This window comes from Thamnophis sirtalis, unplaced genomic scaffold, assembly GCF_051295495.1.
Source record: "Thamnophis sirtalis isolate CommonGarterSnake01/CBP01778 unplaced genomic scaffold, rThaSir2_p1.2 scaffold_13, whole genome shotgun sequence".
In the NCBI taxonomy this organism is placed as follows: Eukaryota; Metazoa; Chordata; class Lepidosauria; order Squamata; family Natricidae; genus Thamnophis; species Thamnophis sirtalis.
Genome location: NW_028261393.1, coordinates 5,923,850 through 5,940,986, shown reverse-complemented (window position 1 = coordinate 5,940,986; position 17,137 = coordinate 5,923,850). Strand labels below are relative to the sequence as shown.

Below are 17,137 nucleotides of genomic sequence, written 5' to 3'. Positions count from 1 at the left end.
TCACCAATAGAGGATAGCAATAGCACTTAGACTTATATACCGCTTCACAGTGCTTTACGGCCCTCTCTGAGTGGTTTACAATGTCAGCATATTGCCCCCAACATATTGGGTCCTCATTTTACCAATGTCGGAAGGAGGGAAGTCAACCGTTACTGGTAAGGATCGAACTCCTAGTTGTGAGCAGAGTTAGCCTGCAATGCTGCATTCTAACCACTGCGCCACCACGGCTCGTAGGATAGCCATGTTCGCAGCAAACACTTAAGCTGACCTGTTGCAAACCTAGCAGCTACTTTCACACAGTATACGGAAAGGTTTCATGGAAGGGTTAGTGGTTTAGTACGAACCCAGATCACTGAGTTACTTTTATCTTTCAGCATACAGTACCAAAACCAGAAACGGGTTGATTCTTCATTAAACAGGGCAAGCATGTCGTGAGGACACAATTTATAAGTATCATGACTGTTAGCTGCAGTTCGGCGGTTCAAATCTCACCGGCTCAAAGGTTGACTCAGCCTTCCATCCTTCCGAGGTGGGTAAGATGAGGACCCAGATTGTTGGGGGCGGTACACTGACTCTGTACACCGCTTAGAGAGGGCTGAAAGCCCTATGAAACGGTATATAAGTCTAACTGCTATTGCTATTGCTAAGGGCGGATTGTAGTTAAGAGCAAGCAGGTTTGGGATGTTATTTCACAGTAATGGACCAGGAAATAGCGCAGAAATCTACTTCCAGCGGCAGTAGTATAATGGCCTGATGATATATTCCACAGTAGAAGAGATTACGAATCCTGTGCAAATTGAATTTGTAGCGGGCTTGTTCATTAAGGAAATCGTCAGCCTTTTTGCTAATGTTAAACTCGCGTTTTTTTTTTTCAACTCCCGAGTGACTGCTTACGCAGGCATGCCTACAAAACGTATTTACTTAAGAAAAGGCAAAATCTCGGCGGTTTAAAATGACAGCTTAAATAAACACGAGATGCTCGCACCTGCAATCCTCAGGCAGGGCGGGAACTTGTTCGGTTGCCGTCTTAATCCAACCCTTTAGTTAAACAGAAGGAAAAGCAGGCAAATCCCGGCATTGGAGGCATGATGTGGCATGCATCCTTTTTTGGTTCGAGAGCACGGATCAGTCCCAGCGCGGTCGCCAGAGGGATGAGAGGAGGATTGGCCAACGACTTGCTTAATAACAGAAATCCAATTGTAGTCGTAAGTTGGGAACTGCCTGTAACTGAAATGAAAAAAAAAAAAGTTAAAATCGGAAGATTGGGAGCAAGAATAGGAATCTTGTTTTCAAGGTTTCGGTGGCCAACATCCCCAATTTTTAAAATCTATCTTAAGATTTGTGGGTTTTCTCATCTCTTCTCTGCAAGAAGGACACTGTTGAAATTGAAGAGGTACAGTTGATTCTCGACGTACGACTAGAAATGAGCCCAAAATTGTTTGTAGCTGAGAAAGTTGTGAAGTGAGCTTTGCCCCTTCCTTGCCCTAGTTGTTAAGTGAATCGCTGCAGTTGTTAAAAGGGTCACACGGTTGTAAGCGAATTTGGCTTCCCCATTGTCTTTGCTTGTCCACAAGTCGCAAAAGGGGGTCGTGTGACCCAGAGAGGCTGCAGCCGTCATAAATAGGAGCAGGTTGCTAAGCCTCTGGATTTTGATCACATGACCACAATGGCCACGAATGTGAAAAACGGTCATAAATCACTTTTTTTTCCAGTGCCATTGTAAATTGGATTGGTCATTAAATGAACTGTTGTTAAGTCCAGGACCACTTGTACCAGTGATGGCGAACCTTGTCAGCACTGGAGTGCCCAAAGTGGAATGTGCATGCATGCGCGTGGGGCGGAGCGCTGAAGGCCGGAGACCAGCTGGCTGGTGCACGCATGCCAGTTTTTTGCCTGTTTTGGGCCGTTTTGGAGGCCGTTTCCAGGCTGTTTTTCAGGCCATTTTCAGGCCATTTTGGGGGGTGTTTTCAGGCTGTTTTTCAGGGCATTTTAAGGCCATTTTGGAGGCTGTTTTCAGGCTGTTTTTCAGACCATTTTAAGGCCATTTTGGAGGCTGTTTTCAGGGTGTTTTTCAGGCCATTTAAGGCCATTTTGGAGGCTGTTTTCAGGGTGTTTTTTGGGCCATTTTGGAGGCCGTTTTCAGGGCCATTTTAAGGCCATTTTGGGACTGTTTTCAGGGTGTTTTTCAGGCCATTTTAAGGGCCCTTTTCAGGGTGTTTTTTGGGCCATTTTAAGGCTATTTTGGGGCCATTTTCAGGCTGTTTTTCAGGCCACTTTAAGGCTATTTGGGGCCATTTTCAGGCTGTTTTTCGGGCCATTTTAAGGCCATTTTTGTGGCTGTTTTCAGGCACTTTTCCGGCACTCCAGCACCTGCGAAGAGCAGCTGGTGATGGTACGTGTGCCCACAGAGTGGGCTCTGTATGTCACCTTTGCAGTGGTGAGTTGCAGGCGGTACACTGCGGTACAGGGGTACCGGTGCCTGCCTGAAGCACCGGGTACCATGCTCGGGAGGGGCCGCCCGCCCGCCCGTTGTCCTTACCTGTATTTCGGTGCTTCAATGCACGGCGCATACGGCTCCTGCGTGATGCTCCGCTGAGCAGCTGGAGCATTGCAGAGGCTCGTGGAGGTGTCACAGGTGGGTAGGACGCATACACGCACTGCGTACATATGTACGTGCGCTGCGCGCATTCATGTGGTGGACACCGGGTCCCATTGCACCATACTGGTTGCAACGGGATCTGGAATCCACCACTGCACCTCCGGCACATGTGCCATAGGTTTTCCATCATGGGCCGATACTGTAATCCAAGCTACAGGCTTGTATAGAATGTAAGAGACATTGAAAGTTACCCCAGAATTCTAGGACAATTTAGGCTAAACCAAGCTTTAAAAACTTTATTGCTTTCAGGAAATCCCCCTTTTTCCACTCATTTTTCTGCCAAGAAACACTGACTGGTTGTTTCCCATGGAAACCCAACGTGTTGCAACAGATTCTGGGGACAAATTCTAAAGAATCTGCGATGTGGCAGCATCCTAAAGTCGTCCAGTCTTCTCACGCAGCTGCGAATTGTGACGGATTGGTGGACAAACTTCTGCTTCTTCTTCCTTTTTTTCTCCTTTTTTGGAAAAAAAAATCTGTCTTTTATTACTGACCTTCTCCTTGGGAAGATAAGTTTCCATGGAAATCCATGACTCAAGAGCCACTGAACTGGAATATCAAATCGAAGAGACAAAAGACCGTATTCTTCAGAGTTGGCATCATTTGGTTCCTAGCCTCTTCTAACCTTGGTCCTCCAGAGATAGCGGGTTTCAACTTCGGTCCTCACGGAGGTTAGAGAACGATGGAGCTTGGAGTTTAATGCATTTGGAGAGCGTCAGGTTGGGAAGACTTAAGAAGGTGGCCTGTGCTCCTTTGGATGGCTCTCAAAAATATGTTAGATTCGCAATGCTAATCCATAATGTAGTTTGGTTTCAGCTTTCTAGATTTCAGCTTGACAGACATTGGGGCATGGAAATCATGGTTTATGGTTTACCGATGTGTGGAAACTCAACGGTTCCACCACAAAACCGCGGACGACAAAATCGCGGTCGACGAAAGCGCGTATGTGACGTCATCACAGCGCGACGAAAAAGATCGAAAAATGTAAAAATAAAGCGAAAACCTTACCCTAACCCCCCCAAACCTAACCCTAAACCTAACCCTAAACCTAACCCTTAACCTAACCCTAAACCTAACCCTAAACCTAACCCTTAACCTAACGCTAAACCTAACGCTAACCCTTAACCTAACACTAAACGTAACGCTAACGCTCTAAACCTAACCCTAACCCTTAACCTAACCCTAACACTAACCCTTAACCTAACACTTACCTTTATGTGAATCGGCTTGCTGTAATTTAATTTTTATTTCAATTTTTCGATCTTTTTCGTCGCGCTGTGATGACATCACAGACGCGATTTCGTCGACCGCGCTTTTGTGGAACGCGGTTTTGACGGGCCACGAACTCAACCAGTAGGGTTTTGTTTCACACTTTGACATTGTGTGACATTAGTCCTGTACAAACTGGCACACTTTTAGCATGGGTTCCTACTAGGCTGGGTGACCATGGGGAGCCCTTAAAACCAGGGTGGGCAACTGTGGCCCGTTTACATCCTGTGGACTTCAACTCCCACAATTCCTATGCCAGTCATGCTGGCTCAGGAATTCTGGGAATTGAAGTCCACAGGTTGCAAAGGGGGCATAGTTGCCCACCTGTGCCTTAGATCGAAGATGTCAAACCATGGCAACTTTGAAGACTTTTGAATTTCAACTCTGGTTGGGGAATTCTGGGAGTTGAAGTCCACAGATTGTAAAGTTTTGCCAAGGTTGGACACTCCCTGCCATGGATGCTCCTGAAGATATTCCTTCAACTGAGCCCAACATTTCTCTGGTTAAGTGAGACAATGCTTAAGTTTTGCCCCATTTTATGACCTCCATTGCCACAGTGGTTAAGTGAATCACTGCCGTTGATAAGTAATTAACCCGGTTGTTAATTGAATCGAGCTTCCCTCTTGACTTTGCTCATCAAAAGGTCAGAAAACAGGGTCACATGACTCAGGACGCCGCAATCATCATAAATATGAGTTGCCAAGGGTCTGAATTTTAATCATGTTGAGGACGGGGAGGCCCCAAATGTGATAAAATGTTCATAAATCCCTTTTTTCAGTGCCATTTTGACTTTGAACAGTCACTAAACTGTTGTAAGTCGAGGACCACCCTTAAATGGAAATTTCACATGAACTGCCAAACCTTTCCACCAGGTTTTGGTTAGCAGGCTGATCATGAGAGATCAAGGTTTTAATACTATACTCCACTGCCAGATTGAACATATCACCTTCTCGGCATTTGGGCCCCGTAGGTAAGAGAATCCAAATGTTGGTTGATTATCTTGGCAATAGGCAAGGTTTGATTAAAACCAGACTGGCACTGTGGTTCCATTAGTTGTTTGCTTATTGCTTTTGCAGCTATTTTTCCCTGCTGCAAGAAATCACCCATTTCACAACAGCCTGGGGATCAATGTAACGTTCCCGTGGTTCATCCATGAGGCCAATGTGGAGAAAAGACAGGACACGACCTTTCTCGGGATGGAGCGACCCAGATTGGGGGTCTGAGAGCCCCTTTTATTGAGATAGGACAAAGGCAGGAGGAGCAATAGCATGTGATGAAAAACAGCCTGTAAAAGTACAATTTCTAATCTACTGCTCAGTCTATATATGGTCAAATCCTGGGCGTCATTGGTAGGGCACATCTCAGGATGTTATGTTATGAACTATCAGGATGTTATGGCGTTTTAGGAGTTTGTTTTCTCCTGTGTGGTTCAGCGTGGCTCTGCATGCCCTGATATGAACTGGGTCAAGGGTGTCCCACACCTACACAAGGAACTATATTACAACAGATCAATTGGGTGGGGGTCAGTGAGGAATCTGGCTCCAGGATTTTGGGGGTTTTTTTTGGTGCGGGGAGAATTAATGCATGTCAATCAGTCATATTTACCTGCAGATCAAGGGTATGATGTGTTTAGGATTCTGGGCATTTCTGGGTTATTTTTCAGTTGGCACCCTCCAGGCTGTTCTTCTCTGGATGCCCTCAGAGTATATAATTTTTGAACTTTTAGCTTATATATACCCTTTTGAAGCAGTCAAAACTGCTTTTTTTTTTAATGGTTTCACATTATTCCACAGAGTTCATAGCAGTGTTTCTGAAGCTTGGCAACTGTCAGATGGGTGGACTTCAACTCCCAGAATTCCCCAGCCAGCTTATGCTATAGCTGGGCAATTCTGGGAGTTGAAACTCTATCCCCCTTAAAAATGGCTGAGCTTGAGCCACACTGATTTATAGGGCAGAACCTGTTTACTAAGAGAACATTTGTAGCTTAGGGTTGAGCTGGGGGGGTCTTTGGGGCTTGGTGGTTTTCTTGCCGACGTCTCATTACCGAACTAGATAACATCATCAGTGCTCTCAGCAAACCCTACTCCCTTGTGGCACTGACGATGCTACCTAGTTTGGTAATGAAATGTCTGCAAGAAAACAACCAAGCTCAGATTCAGAGGCCAGGTATGTTTTACCGGCGGAAAAAGTGCCTATTCTGGGCCCATTATAATTTTGACTGTTCATTAAGCAACTAGGTGGTAGGCCAAAAACTACCTGTACATGTGATTTAGCTCTCTTTGTGAATCCAGTTATACTCTTCAAGGCAATGCGTGTTTGCAGCAAATTTCCTGTATATCCAACAAGGGATAGTCCAGAGGCCGGCCCCCATAATCACCACAAGATTAATGGTTTATTGGGTGCGGCTTTTCAGGAGATATGCAAATAAATCAAAAGAGTGCAGTGGCGTCCAAATCCGCAGAAAGTTTTAAAACTACCACTACCTGATATTTATTTGTTAAATATATGCATAGAATTCTAGTCGAAGGTTCCCAGAGATGTTATGTAGGTCCTTGTTGTTGAATCTGGTGCTTTCCCAATGTGTTCGGATTAATCCCAGTTTTGAGGAAGTGTAAACTGGCCCTTCCTTCTTCCTTTCTCTTTCTTTAGTCATTTTACTTCCCTTCAAATCCTCTTCTGGAACTTTACAGTAACCTCTCTTCAAAAAAAATTCCACTTCCTTTTACACAGTTTCATACCATGACTATTTACTCTGGGGAGGGCGGGTGAAAAGGATGATTAAATTTGTAAAAAAAAAAAAAAAAAACTATTTGAGATGTCTGGGAAGACTTCATCACAAGGCATTGGACTTATTAGGATGAGGGAGGGAGGGAGGGAGGGAGGAAACTAAAAAGGAAGAAAATACCAGAAGGAAGGAAGGAAGGAAGGAAGGAAGGAAGGAAGGAAGGAAGGAAGGAAGGAAGAGACAGTAAAGAGGGGGGAGGGAAGGAAGGAAAAGACAGGAAGGAAGGAAGGAAGGAAGGAAGGAAGGAAGGAAGGAAGGAAGGAAAAGAGTAAAGAGGGGGAGGGAAGGAAGGAAAAGAAAGGAAGGAAGGAAGGAAAATAAAAAGTAAGAAAATACCAGAAGGAAGGAAGGAAAAGACAGTAAGGAAAGAAGGAAGGAAGGAAAAGAGTAAAGAGGGGGAGGGAAGGAAGGAAAAGAAAGGAAGGAAGGAAGGAAGGAAGGAAGGAAGGAAGGAAGGAAGGAAGGAAAAGAGTAAAGAGGGGGGAGGGAAGGAAAAGAGTAAAGAGGGGGGAGGGAAGGAAGGAAAAGACAGGAAGGAAGGAAGGAAAATAAAAAGTAAGAAAATACCAGAAGGAAGGAAGGAAAAGACAGGAAGGAAGGAAGGAAGGAAGGAAGGAAGGAAGGAAGGAAAATAAAAAGGAAGAAAATGCCAGAAAGAAGGAAGAAAAAGACAGTAAAGAGGGGGAGGGAAGGAAGGAAAAGACAGGAAGGAAGGAAGGAAGGAAGGAAGGAAGGAAGGAAGGAAGGAAGGAAGGAAGGAAGGAAGGAAGGAAGGAAGGATCATAATCCTAAAGACTGAAAATCTGGTCTTTTCAACTGAGACATTTAAATGGAATCTGAGAATGGTGGGATTCTACCTGGCTGATACCTCTGGGGATCCCTGCTAGGAAGGATAGGAAGCCCCCTCCCCTCCCCTGCCATATTCAAGAGCCCCATTTCCACGAGCCCAAAGGAGACCCGTGGATGCAAATGGCACCTGAGGCAGGTGAGGTTCACTGTTCACACCCAGCATCAGGCTGTGATGTGGTTTGCTTTCACGTTGGCTAAGCGTGCCTTATAAACCAAACCAGTGTGATTTGTAAACTGTGGTTGATGCCTTCTTGGGTCACGAGCAAAGCCAGTTGTGAGTGAATCACTCTTCTCACTTTTGTGCAGCAAGTGACAGTTGCTAAAATCCAGTTGCCTTCCTTGCTGCTGTTCGGAATTCCCCCTCTGACTTTCTGGTAGTCAACACTTCCTGCCTGTCTGTCTTCCTTCCTTCCTTTTATTTATTTACTTACGCCAATGTTTCTCAACCTTGGCTAGTGGAAGCTGGTGGACTTCAACTCCCAGAAATTCTGGGAGTTGAAGTCCACCCAGTTTCACTTTCTATAGCTGCCCATCTCAATTCGGTGACTCTGGGCAGCTGGCAATTCTACCATTATAGCTTAAGATTCCCCTTGCACATATGTGCTAGTTGTTCCCGACTCTAGGGGGCAGTGCTCATCTCCGTTTCAAAGCCGAACAGCCAGAACTGTCTGAAGGCGTCTCTGTGGCCATGTGGCCAGTATGATTCAACACCGAAGGCGCATGGAACGCTGTTCCCTTCCCACCAAAGGTGGTTCCTATTTTTCTACTTGCATTTTTATAAGCTTTCGAACTGCTAGGTTGGCAGAAGCTGGGACAAGTCACGGGAGCTCCCTCCGTTATGCGGCGCTTAGGGATTTGAACCGGCGACCTTCCTGATCGACAAGCGCAACGTCTTAGCCACTGAGCCACCGCACCCCTTTCTACAACTATAAAACAATTCAAACCATTTAAAAAAAAACCCAAACTCTAAAAACTTCCCAAAATACCTACACGTGGAATTAACTAACTAACACTAAAGCCAAGAAACGGAGGCCCTTCACACATTCCGAGCCGAAAGCTTTGGTTACACAGCCAAGTTTTTTTAAGCCTTACGAAAGGCTCAGATCCCAGGAGATCCAGGGATGCAGATTTAGGGATCCAGGATTAGTCCCCCAAATTTAGGGAGTAGGTTCTCCCCCCCCCTCCCCAATTGCAAGTCCTCCACAGGCTCCCATTTCTGTGGGTGCAGCACTGCAGCTGCAAGATAATTTTTGTGCTCTGGGCTGCTGTTCTCTCTCTCAGGGATTTCTCAGCTAGCTTCCCCCCCCCCTCCTCCTCCATCCTAGCTGTGATCATTGTCTCTCTCACAGGGCAGCATGGAATCTTCCACACTCCCCAACGTGCCTGGACAGAGATCCCACCCCGTTTGCATTCTTTCAAATTTGCTGCTGCCTGCTGTATGCCCCGTGGCCCGGGAACAAACAACTGCTCTGCTCCCATCCTCTCATACGCCGAGTTTTCTCAGGATCCTGGCGAGCCCCGGGGTGAGTTCCACCCGGTGTTTTGCCGGAATCGGCCCATTTGGCCTCCCGCACAGAAGCAGCATCCTAAACAATTTTTTGTTTTGGCCTTTTTTTGGCAAGACGTTCACCCCAAGTTAGCAGGACTTTTTATTTTTTTTGTTTTAAAAAAAAAAAGATTTGTGCTTATAGGCCAAGTGGAAATTCAGTTCTTCTTCTTCTGCTTTCCGGTAACGTGGATTTGGATGAAGGCTTTGCAGAAACCGCTGGGATGAAAAGGCGGGATGGAGGCCTAGTTGGGCGCGCTCAGCCGGCGTGGTCCAGCCTGGCGGTTCGGTTGTGTTCAGCAAGCCCGAGCGATCGGCCTCGTTCGACAACTGCAAACCGAGTCAGAATGTTTTCAGTACATTCTGTAAGCTTTCCAGAGAGTTTGAGCTATAGGGCAGAATAGAAAATATGTGTATATGTAGTAATAACGTTGCAGATAAAAGGGCATTTTTTTTCCTGACAAAGGGGGAAAAATGGTAGTTTTATTGGTACTGTATTTATTTAGTCTTCCTTCGTTTTCTACCTTTCATTCTTTCCCTCCCTCCCCTTTTTCTGTTTTTTTTCTTTCCCTTCTGTCTTTCATTTTTCCCTTCCTTCCTACCTTTTTCCCTCCCTCTTTTTTCTTTGATTCTTTCTTTCCCTTCCTTCTTTCCTTCCCTCCTTTCCTTGTCTTTCATTTTTTCCTCCCTTCCTTCCATTTTTTCTCTCCCTCCCTTTCTTTTTGATTCTTTCTTTCCCTTCCTTCCCTCCTTCTTTCCTTGTCTTTCATTTTTTCCTTCCTTCCTTCCATTTTTTCTCTCCCTTTTCTTTTTTCTTTGATTCTTTCTTTCCCTTCCTTCCCTCCTTCTTTCCTTGTCTTTCATTTTTTCCTTCCTTCCTTCCATTTTTCCCTCCCTCCCTCCCTTTCTTTTTTCTTTCTTTCACTTTCTTTCCCTGCCTTCCCTCCTTCTTTCCTTGTCTTTCATTTTTTCCTTGCCTTCCTTCCTTTTCTTTCTGCCTCTTTCCTTCTTTCCCTCCCTCTCTTTCTTTTTCTCCTTCCTTCCTTCCTTCTCTTACATTCTTTTCCTTCCTTCCCTTACATTCTTTTCCTTCCTTCCTTCACAGCTGCCCATCTCACATGTGTGGCCCTGGGCAATTCGCCGCATTAAAACAACCCATAAACCCAATTGTTCTCCATAAAGAACAATTAACTCCCTTAAAACCCAATGGAAACCAACGTTTAGAACCAGACACCTAACAAGCGGGTGCAAATTGTGTCTAACCAATGCAGCCTCCTCGTAGCTTCTTCGAACCACCGCCGGATCCCCAGGCACTTTGATATATTAGTTGATAAAAGTATCTCCCCCCCCCCCATGGTTTTCTGCATCTCCCAGGACTGTGGGAGTGGGGTCTAACCTCATTTGTGTGGGAGGTCTGGTGCTGGCAGGCCAGGTGCCCTGGAGGTAACGGCCAGGGTCTACCAGAGTAGCCAAGCCAGTTGTCAAGCATGCCCCCCACCGAAGTTTGATCCCTGCTTAGCTTCAACAAACTTAATAGCATCATGTGCTTTTAGTCCATTGTCTGGACATTCTTCCTTAGCCATTCATCTTATCATCTGCTTTTATACCCTTTCTCGACTCCCCTAGGCTGTTTGCAGAAGGCCTTTTCAGTTCTTTCCTCTTCTCCCCTGCTTTGTTGCCATCACGGACATGTTTGTTTTAAAATCTATGCCTCCGGGGTATTTGCAGCCATAAACCGTAAATCTTTCTCTTTCAAGACCTCAACTCCACATCCTTGCAATAGAGACAGTTGCGGTTTGGGCTTCCAATGAGGTCTAGATTCTATCAGCCTCCGGGATACAGTATTCCCGATTATGTCAGGCAAAAGGATAACCTACTGGGCTTCCTTCTGCTTCAAAAGCCTCCTACCCCCATCCTCAAACACAAGGAGGGGGTGCTTAGCCTTTGCAATTTATTCCTTCGGGCTCTTGGACAAGTTTGTGGTGAAGATACAGGGCCTACAACTATCTCTGAGATAAACAAAAGCATTGAATGGGAAGCACATTGGTTTCTCCGTCTACATTCTTCCGCTCCGTCTTCCATCTCTTCTTCCCAGCGATTTGGTTCGATCACACACTTATCGATAGTCCTCTACTTATATAACCAGCTGTTTAGTGGCCAAAGTTACAGCAGGCCTGAAAAGGCCCACAAATTCTGATGGTCGTCGCCCCCCCCCCTCTGTGTGGTCACTCGGCAACCAGCCCCCCCCCCCCCCGTTTTATGGCTGTTAGTGCTGTGTCTTGCCATCAAAACATCTACATTTTACAACATTTTTTCTCTCAGGAAAACCGGCATTTGTTTCCAGTTTTAGCCAAATCGGTCCACGGCAAACAATTGGTTTGCTTTACGACTGGGGTATTCATTTTACGACGAGTGACTTTACGACCGTGCCATTCATTTTACGACGAATGACTTTACGACCGTGCCATTCATTTTACGGCTAATGGCCACAGCAAAAATGGTCATCAAATGTAATTGGTCACATGGGTGACCTGTTTTATGACTGATGTGACTTACGACCTTAATGAGTAGGCCTTTAGGATTGTAAGTGAATGGATTACCTGTAGACCAGTGTTTCTCAACCTTGGCGGCTTTAAGTCCTGTGGACTTCAACTCCCAGAATTCCCCAGCCAGCTATGCTGGCTGGGGGATTCTGGGAGTTGAAGTCCATAGGACTTAAAGTCACCAAGGTTGAGAAACACTGCTGTAGACTAAATGAAAAATTCAGGTGAGGAGACACATAGAACAGCATCTGGGAAGCAGGTTATGGTGTGAAATTACCGAGTTTTACATGAACAATGTATGATTTTTGCTACGGGACTGAAGTTTTAAATTTATTTGGGAGGGTGTTGTCGTTCTTATTTATAAAAGGGTTGTTTATATTGTGTTTTATTTTTATAAACTACTTTTAGGCCATTTTTTTAGGGCACAAAGCCCCCCGCAAGGCAGCTATTACAGTACTGTCAAACAGTGGGACAAAATAAACATTAGAATTAATACAATGCAGCCATGGCTATAAAATGTCACACCCAAAAATACCGAGACCAGAACAACACTGTAGTCAAAAACCACAAAAATGAAGAGAAACACATGGAAAACAAATGGAACTTCCCCCCCCCCACCTCCCCGAAATCTTGTTATGATGCTCCTGGGAAATATCTGAACTGCCTTTTAGCTCTTAGTTTATTGATTGATTTTAATTTTGTCACAATTGTGATTTGGGAATGATAATCAGGGACTAAGTCAGAGATGGGATGCTACCGGTTCGGCCCAGTTTGGCTGAATTGGTAGTGGTATTTTGGGCTGGGTTGCAGAACCGGCAATGACCCAGGCTGGCCACGCCCCTGAACCGGCATGCGCGAGGAACAATTCACTTTGAATTGCGCACACGCACGCAGCCAAGCTTGCACAAAGCGAACCTGTAGTAAACCCCGGGAGCTACCCACCAGTATTTAGTTATGACATTTATAGAACTATTTTAGCTCTTAGTTTATTGATTTAGCTCTTTTCTGCCTTTTAGCTCTTAGTTTATTGATTTATTTTAATTTTGTCACAATTGTGATTTGGGAATGATAATCAGGGACTAAGTCAGAGATGGGATGCTACCGGTTCAGCCCAGTTTGGCTGAATTGGTAGTGGTATTTTGGGCTGGGTTGCAGAACCGGCAACGACCCAGGCTGGCCACGCCCCTGAACCGGCATGCGCGAGGAACAATTCACTTTGAATTGCGCACACGCACGCAGCCAAGCTTGCACAAAGCGAACCTGTAGTAAACCCCGGGAGCTACCCACCAGTATTTAGTTATGACATTTATAGAACTATTTGTTTCGAGAAAACCGTGATGCAAATGTGTAAGGAAGACACTCTGCCATCCGCAGTTTCGTTTTTAGAGAGATAGTGGAAGTGGTTAAATCTCTATTTACGCTGCAGTCTTGCACAGTTCTGAGACTAAACGCCAAAGACAGCTGCAAGATGCCATTCTCAACAACACACCCAAGAAAACCTGCCATTCAGACCACAAATGATTCCTTCTCCTTCCTCTGTACTGAGATACTCTCTCCCCCGATTTTAAAATGCGGTCCTGCAATCTCTTCTCTGATCAGTGAATTCTGCTATTCACCACTAGACCAAACTTTGGATTCTATAAATTCCAAATTTTGGAAAGGGGCTCACGAAACGCACACATGGGCTTAACTTCTGCACACACATAACCCTCGACTTATAGCCGTCCCTCCCGTGACCGTTCGAAGTGACCACGGCACTGAGAAAAGTGACTTGTGACCGTTTTTTCACACTTACAGCCATTGCAGCCTCCCCAGAGTCAGCGAATCGAAATTCAGACGCTTGGCAACTCACTCCTATCGATGATGGTTGCAGCATGGGGGGGGGTGTTTCCACGTGATCCCCTTTTGCGACCTCTTGACAAGCCAAGTCAATGGGGGGAAGCCAGATTCGCTTAACGACCGCATTATTCGCTTAACGACCGCAGTGATTCTCTCTCTAAACCACTTTGACAAGACAGGTCATAAAACGGGGCAAGGCTCAATGAAACCAATGCCTCCCCTTAATTACGGAAATTTTGGGCTCTGTTGTCGGCGTAAGGCGAGGACTCCCTGTTTCGGGAGTTACGAAATTCATTTCCACCCTGGTGTAAATAAGGTTATATAAGTCTTATTTTCTTCTTTGCTTTTTTTTCCTCTTCTCAAAGGTTCGCACACCTTTTAAGCCGTTGCAAAAAGTCTTCGGGGAGTTTGTCCCGGTTCTCACGCGCGCGGGCGGGCGGGCGTCTCTGGCCATCCTCCCGCCACCCTTCATCGCCCCCACCTTCTCCTCCTCCTCCTCCTCTTCCTCCCCCGCCCTCGCAAACGGCCATCCCACCCAAGGTGCCGTCTGCCGCCCCTTTAACTCCCCCCCCCCACTCCCCACATTCGTGCGCTCTGTGGGCGGAGCCGAGGCGGAGAGGCGGGCTCAGCGTGTCTATGGCGACGCGGCCGGTGACGTGCGACGGGGGGGCGTGGGCGTCCCGGCTCCATATGAAGCCGAGGGGGGAAAGGAGGGGGGCCAGAGCCCGAGACCGACCCGGCGGCTGGAGGCTGCGGCGCGAGGAGCCATGAAGACCCCGGCGGACGCAGGTGGGGACTGCCGGAGGGTCCCACGTTGAGGCTTTCGGGGGTTTCAGCGGGGGGGGGGCAGGAGGAGGAGGGGGGCGTCTGTCGGTGGATGACCACCAGGACACGTGGGCTGGAAAGTTGGAGGGGATGCAGGCAACTTAACTTCCATCCATTCCCCCTCCCCGGCCCGCCCGCCTGCCCGTCCGTCCGTCCTCTGCTCTGCCTCGACGATCGGAGCGGGGGGGAGGCCGACCCGGGGCGGAGGGGGAACGGACGGACCTTGGGGGAATGAATGGGTCCGTGGGGACGAGGCATGGAGGGGAAGGGCTGGCGAGATCGAGGAGCCCGCGGGGGGGAGGGCAGGGGTTGCTTCCTAAAAGAAGAGACCAAATCGGGGGACATCAAAGCGGAGACGGTGAGGGGGGGCTCCTCCAAAGGTGCTGACCCCCCTCTTCCTCCTCCGCCTCACCTGCGCTCTTGGAGCCGCTGGAGGTGCGGCGGCTGATGGAGATTGTAGTCCGCCGGCCGGGCCGGCGCCAAAGGAGGGGGAAGAGGGAGGGGGGCTTCTGGAGAGGAAGCGGCCGGCGCCTCCGATCCCAAGCGGGACGGGCCGGCAGGGCAGCCGGGAAGGGGGAATGATCCTCGCCTGCCTTCTTGGGTACAGCAGCCGTAATGGAGGTTCCTGCCGGGAAAGGGTGGGGATGAGTGCTGCGGGCTCTCTCTCTCCCTCTCTCTCTCGTCTCCCCTTGTTTCCCGGCCGCCTGCCTGCCTGCCTAGGCTCGGGCTCCGTCCGACGAAGGGAGACGGGCGGGCAGGAGTGGTGCAGCCCCTCGGGAAGGAAGCGCTTGGCCAGGCCGCCCGGAGCGGGAGGCGAGCGGGACGCAGCCCGTTGCAAAGCGCCGGAGTTTGTGCGAAGCGGACCTGTTGCATTTCTTCCCTCCCCCACTCAAGCCCGGCTGCTGCTGCTGCTCGGCTCGGCTTTGCAAGTCGCCTCGCCTGCTTTTGGGAAGCGGAGGATCGGCTGCCGGAGCCGAGACGGGGGGGGGAATGAATGAATGGGGGCGGCGAGCCGAAGCGGGGGCCCACCGCGCCTCCTGCACCCCCGAAACCCCTCCCTGGTTAACCCCCACCCCCAGTTCTGCAACGAGGCTCGCGGGCGGTTTTGAGGGGGCCGCCGAATGAATGGGTTGGCGGAGTTGAGTTGAGGGGGTGGATCGCGCGAGTGAGTGAGCGAGCGTGGCATTTGGGGAGGGGGGGGAGAGAAAAGGCCTCGGATCGAGGCTCTTAATCTCCCCCCTCTTCCCGCCCCCTCCCCATCCATGCCGCCAGTCACGGGGGTGGGGGGGGGAGAGAGAGAGAAGACACGGTCGTTTCCTTCTGTCAACTTCTGGCACTTGGGAAGGAGAAGGAAATAAATCCAGATTTGTGTGTGTTGGTGTGGTGTGTGTGTATAAGGGGAGGGGGGAGATTTGCAGCTTTCAAAGCGTGTTGCACGGAGACCGAGCGCCACGTTGCTGCTCCGCTCAACGAGTTGAAGCGTCCATAGTGAAAAGAGGGGGGGGGGCGTAATCCGGAGGCAGGGACAACTCGCTTCCTAGTGAATCTGGCCGATCTTTGGGGAAGGGGGTCTCTCTCTCTCTCTGCGCCCCCCCCATATGAAACGCGGAAGCGCTGCAAAGCTTGGCAAATGAGGCAGGGGGGCGTTGGGGGGGGGGAGGTGTGCGCTTCCGTGGGGAAGGAGAAGCCAGGGTGTTATCGGTATTTTTTTAATTTCTCCCCCCCCCTTTTTTTAACACTCCCCAATATCGCGGGCCGTTCTCCAGAGTTGTCGGAACGACCTGTCCCGCGAGTGGGGGGGGGGGGGGGACGGAGAAAAAGTTGCAAAGCTTTTCCGAACTGGCAATCGGGCGTTTCGAAACAAAACAAAACACACACACACACACACAAAAGCAACTTTTGTTTCCGACCGACAACAGCACAACGTTCCAAAGGTGGGCCGGACCGGGGTGTGGATGGATGCGTTGAAAATCCCTTTTCCCTCCCCAACCCCCCCTCCCCTCCCAAAGCAGGGACGTCTCTATCACGATCGGGGGGGGGGGGGGAAGGAGGAAGGGAGGGGGCGCGCAAACCGCCGAGATTTATTAAGGAACTTTTCACCAAAGTTGCGGCGACCTAAAATCTAACCTCGGTCTTGCCGGTGGGGGGGTGGGTGGGGTGGAAGAGGGTGGCGGCGGGTTAAACTCTAACCTTAAACCCAGGACTTTAACCCTCTTAAGAAAAGAAATCGGGAGAGGGGGGGCGCTTTGCAAAAGTCCCGCTTTCCTTCCAATCCAACCTCTCCCAACCCCCCCCCCCCCGCCGCCAGCTTCTCTCGCATTCGGTTGAAATGTCCCGAGTTGGGTGTTTGTTTGTTTTTTGCGCCCCCCCCCGGTGACCCCTCCCCTCCTCCTCCTCCTGCGGGGTTGGATCGGGGTCGGCGCTTACTATGGGATTCTTGAGTTGGGGGGCGCTTTTTTTGGGGGGGGAAACGGCTCTCGGAGGAACTTCTGCGGCGGACGAGTCTCTCCCCCCCCACCTCTTTTTTTAAAAAAAAATAAGGGTCTCGGTGGACTTCGAACCCGGGAAAAGGGGATGGGTGTGGGGCGAAGGGAGAGCAAAGCATGATCCGTTGGTTGGAAAAAGGCTTGAAAAAGAAAAAAAGGGGGAAAAACCTCGTGTGTGTGTGTGAATAATTTTTTTTGTTTTGCTTTGCCTTTTTGCAGAAGACTTGGATAGATTCTTTCCTCTCTCTCTCTCCCCCCTCCTTTTTTCTTCTTCCCCCCTCTCTCTCTTTCTCTCTCTCTCTCAATCCCCCTCTCTCTCCCCCCCTCTCTGGTTTT

At 48.7% G+C, this 17,137-nt stretch overlaps 1 protein-coding gene across 1 annotated transcript in view; it reads left to right on the top strand.

The window, feature by feature from the left end:
- The first annotated feature begins 14,197 nt into the window (after positions 1–14,197).
- ERF (ETS2 repressor factor) overlaps positions 14,198–17,137 on the top strand; it is a 23,451-nt gene continuing 20,511 nt past the window's right edge. The window contains exon 1 of the mRNA XM_087728357.1: positions 14,198–14,279. Coding sequence (XP_087584483.1) covers positions 14,258–14,279 — 22 coding nt within the window. The 5' untranslated portion in view covers positions 14,198–14,257. The remainder of the gene's footprint in view (positions 14,280–17,137) is intronic.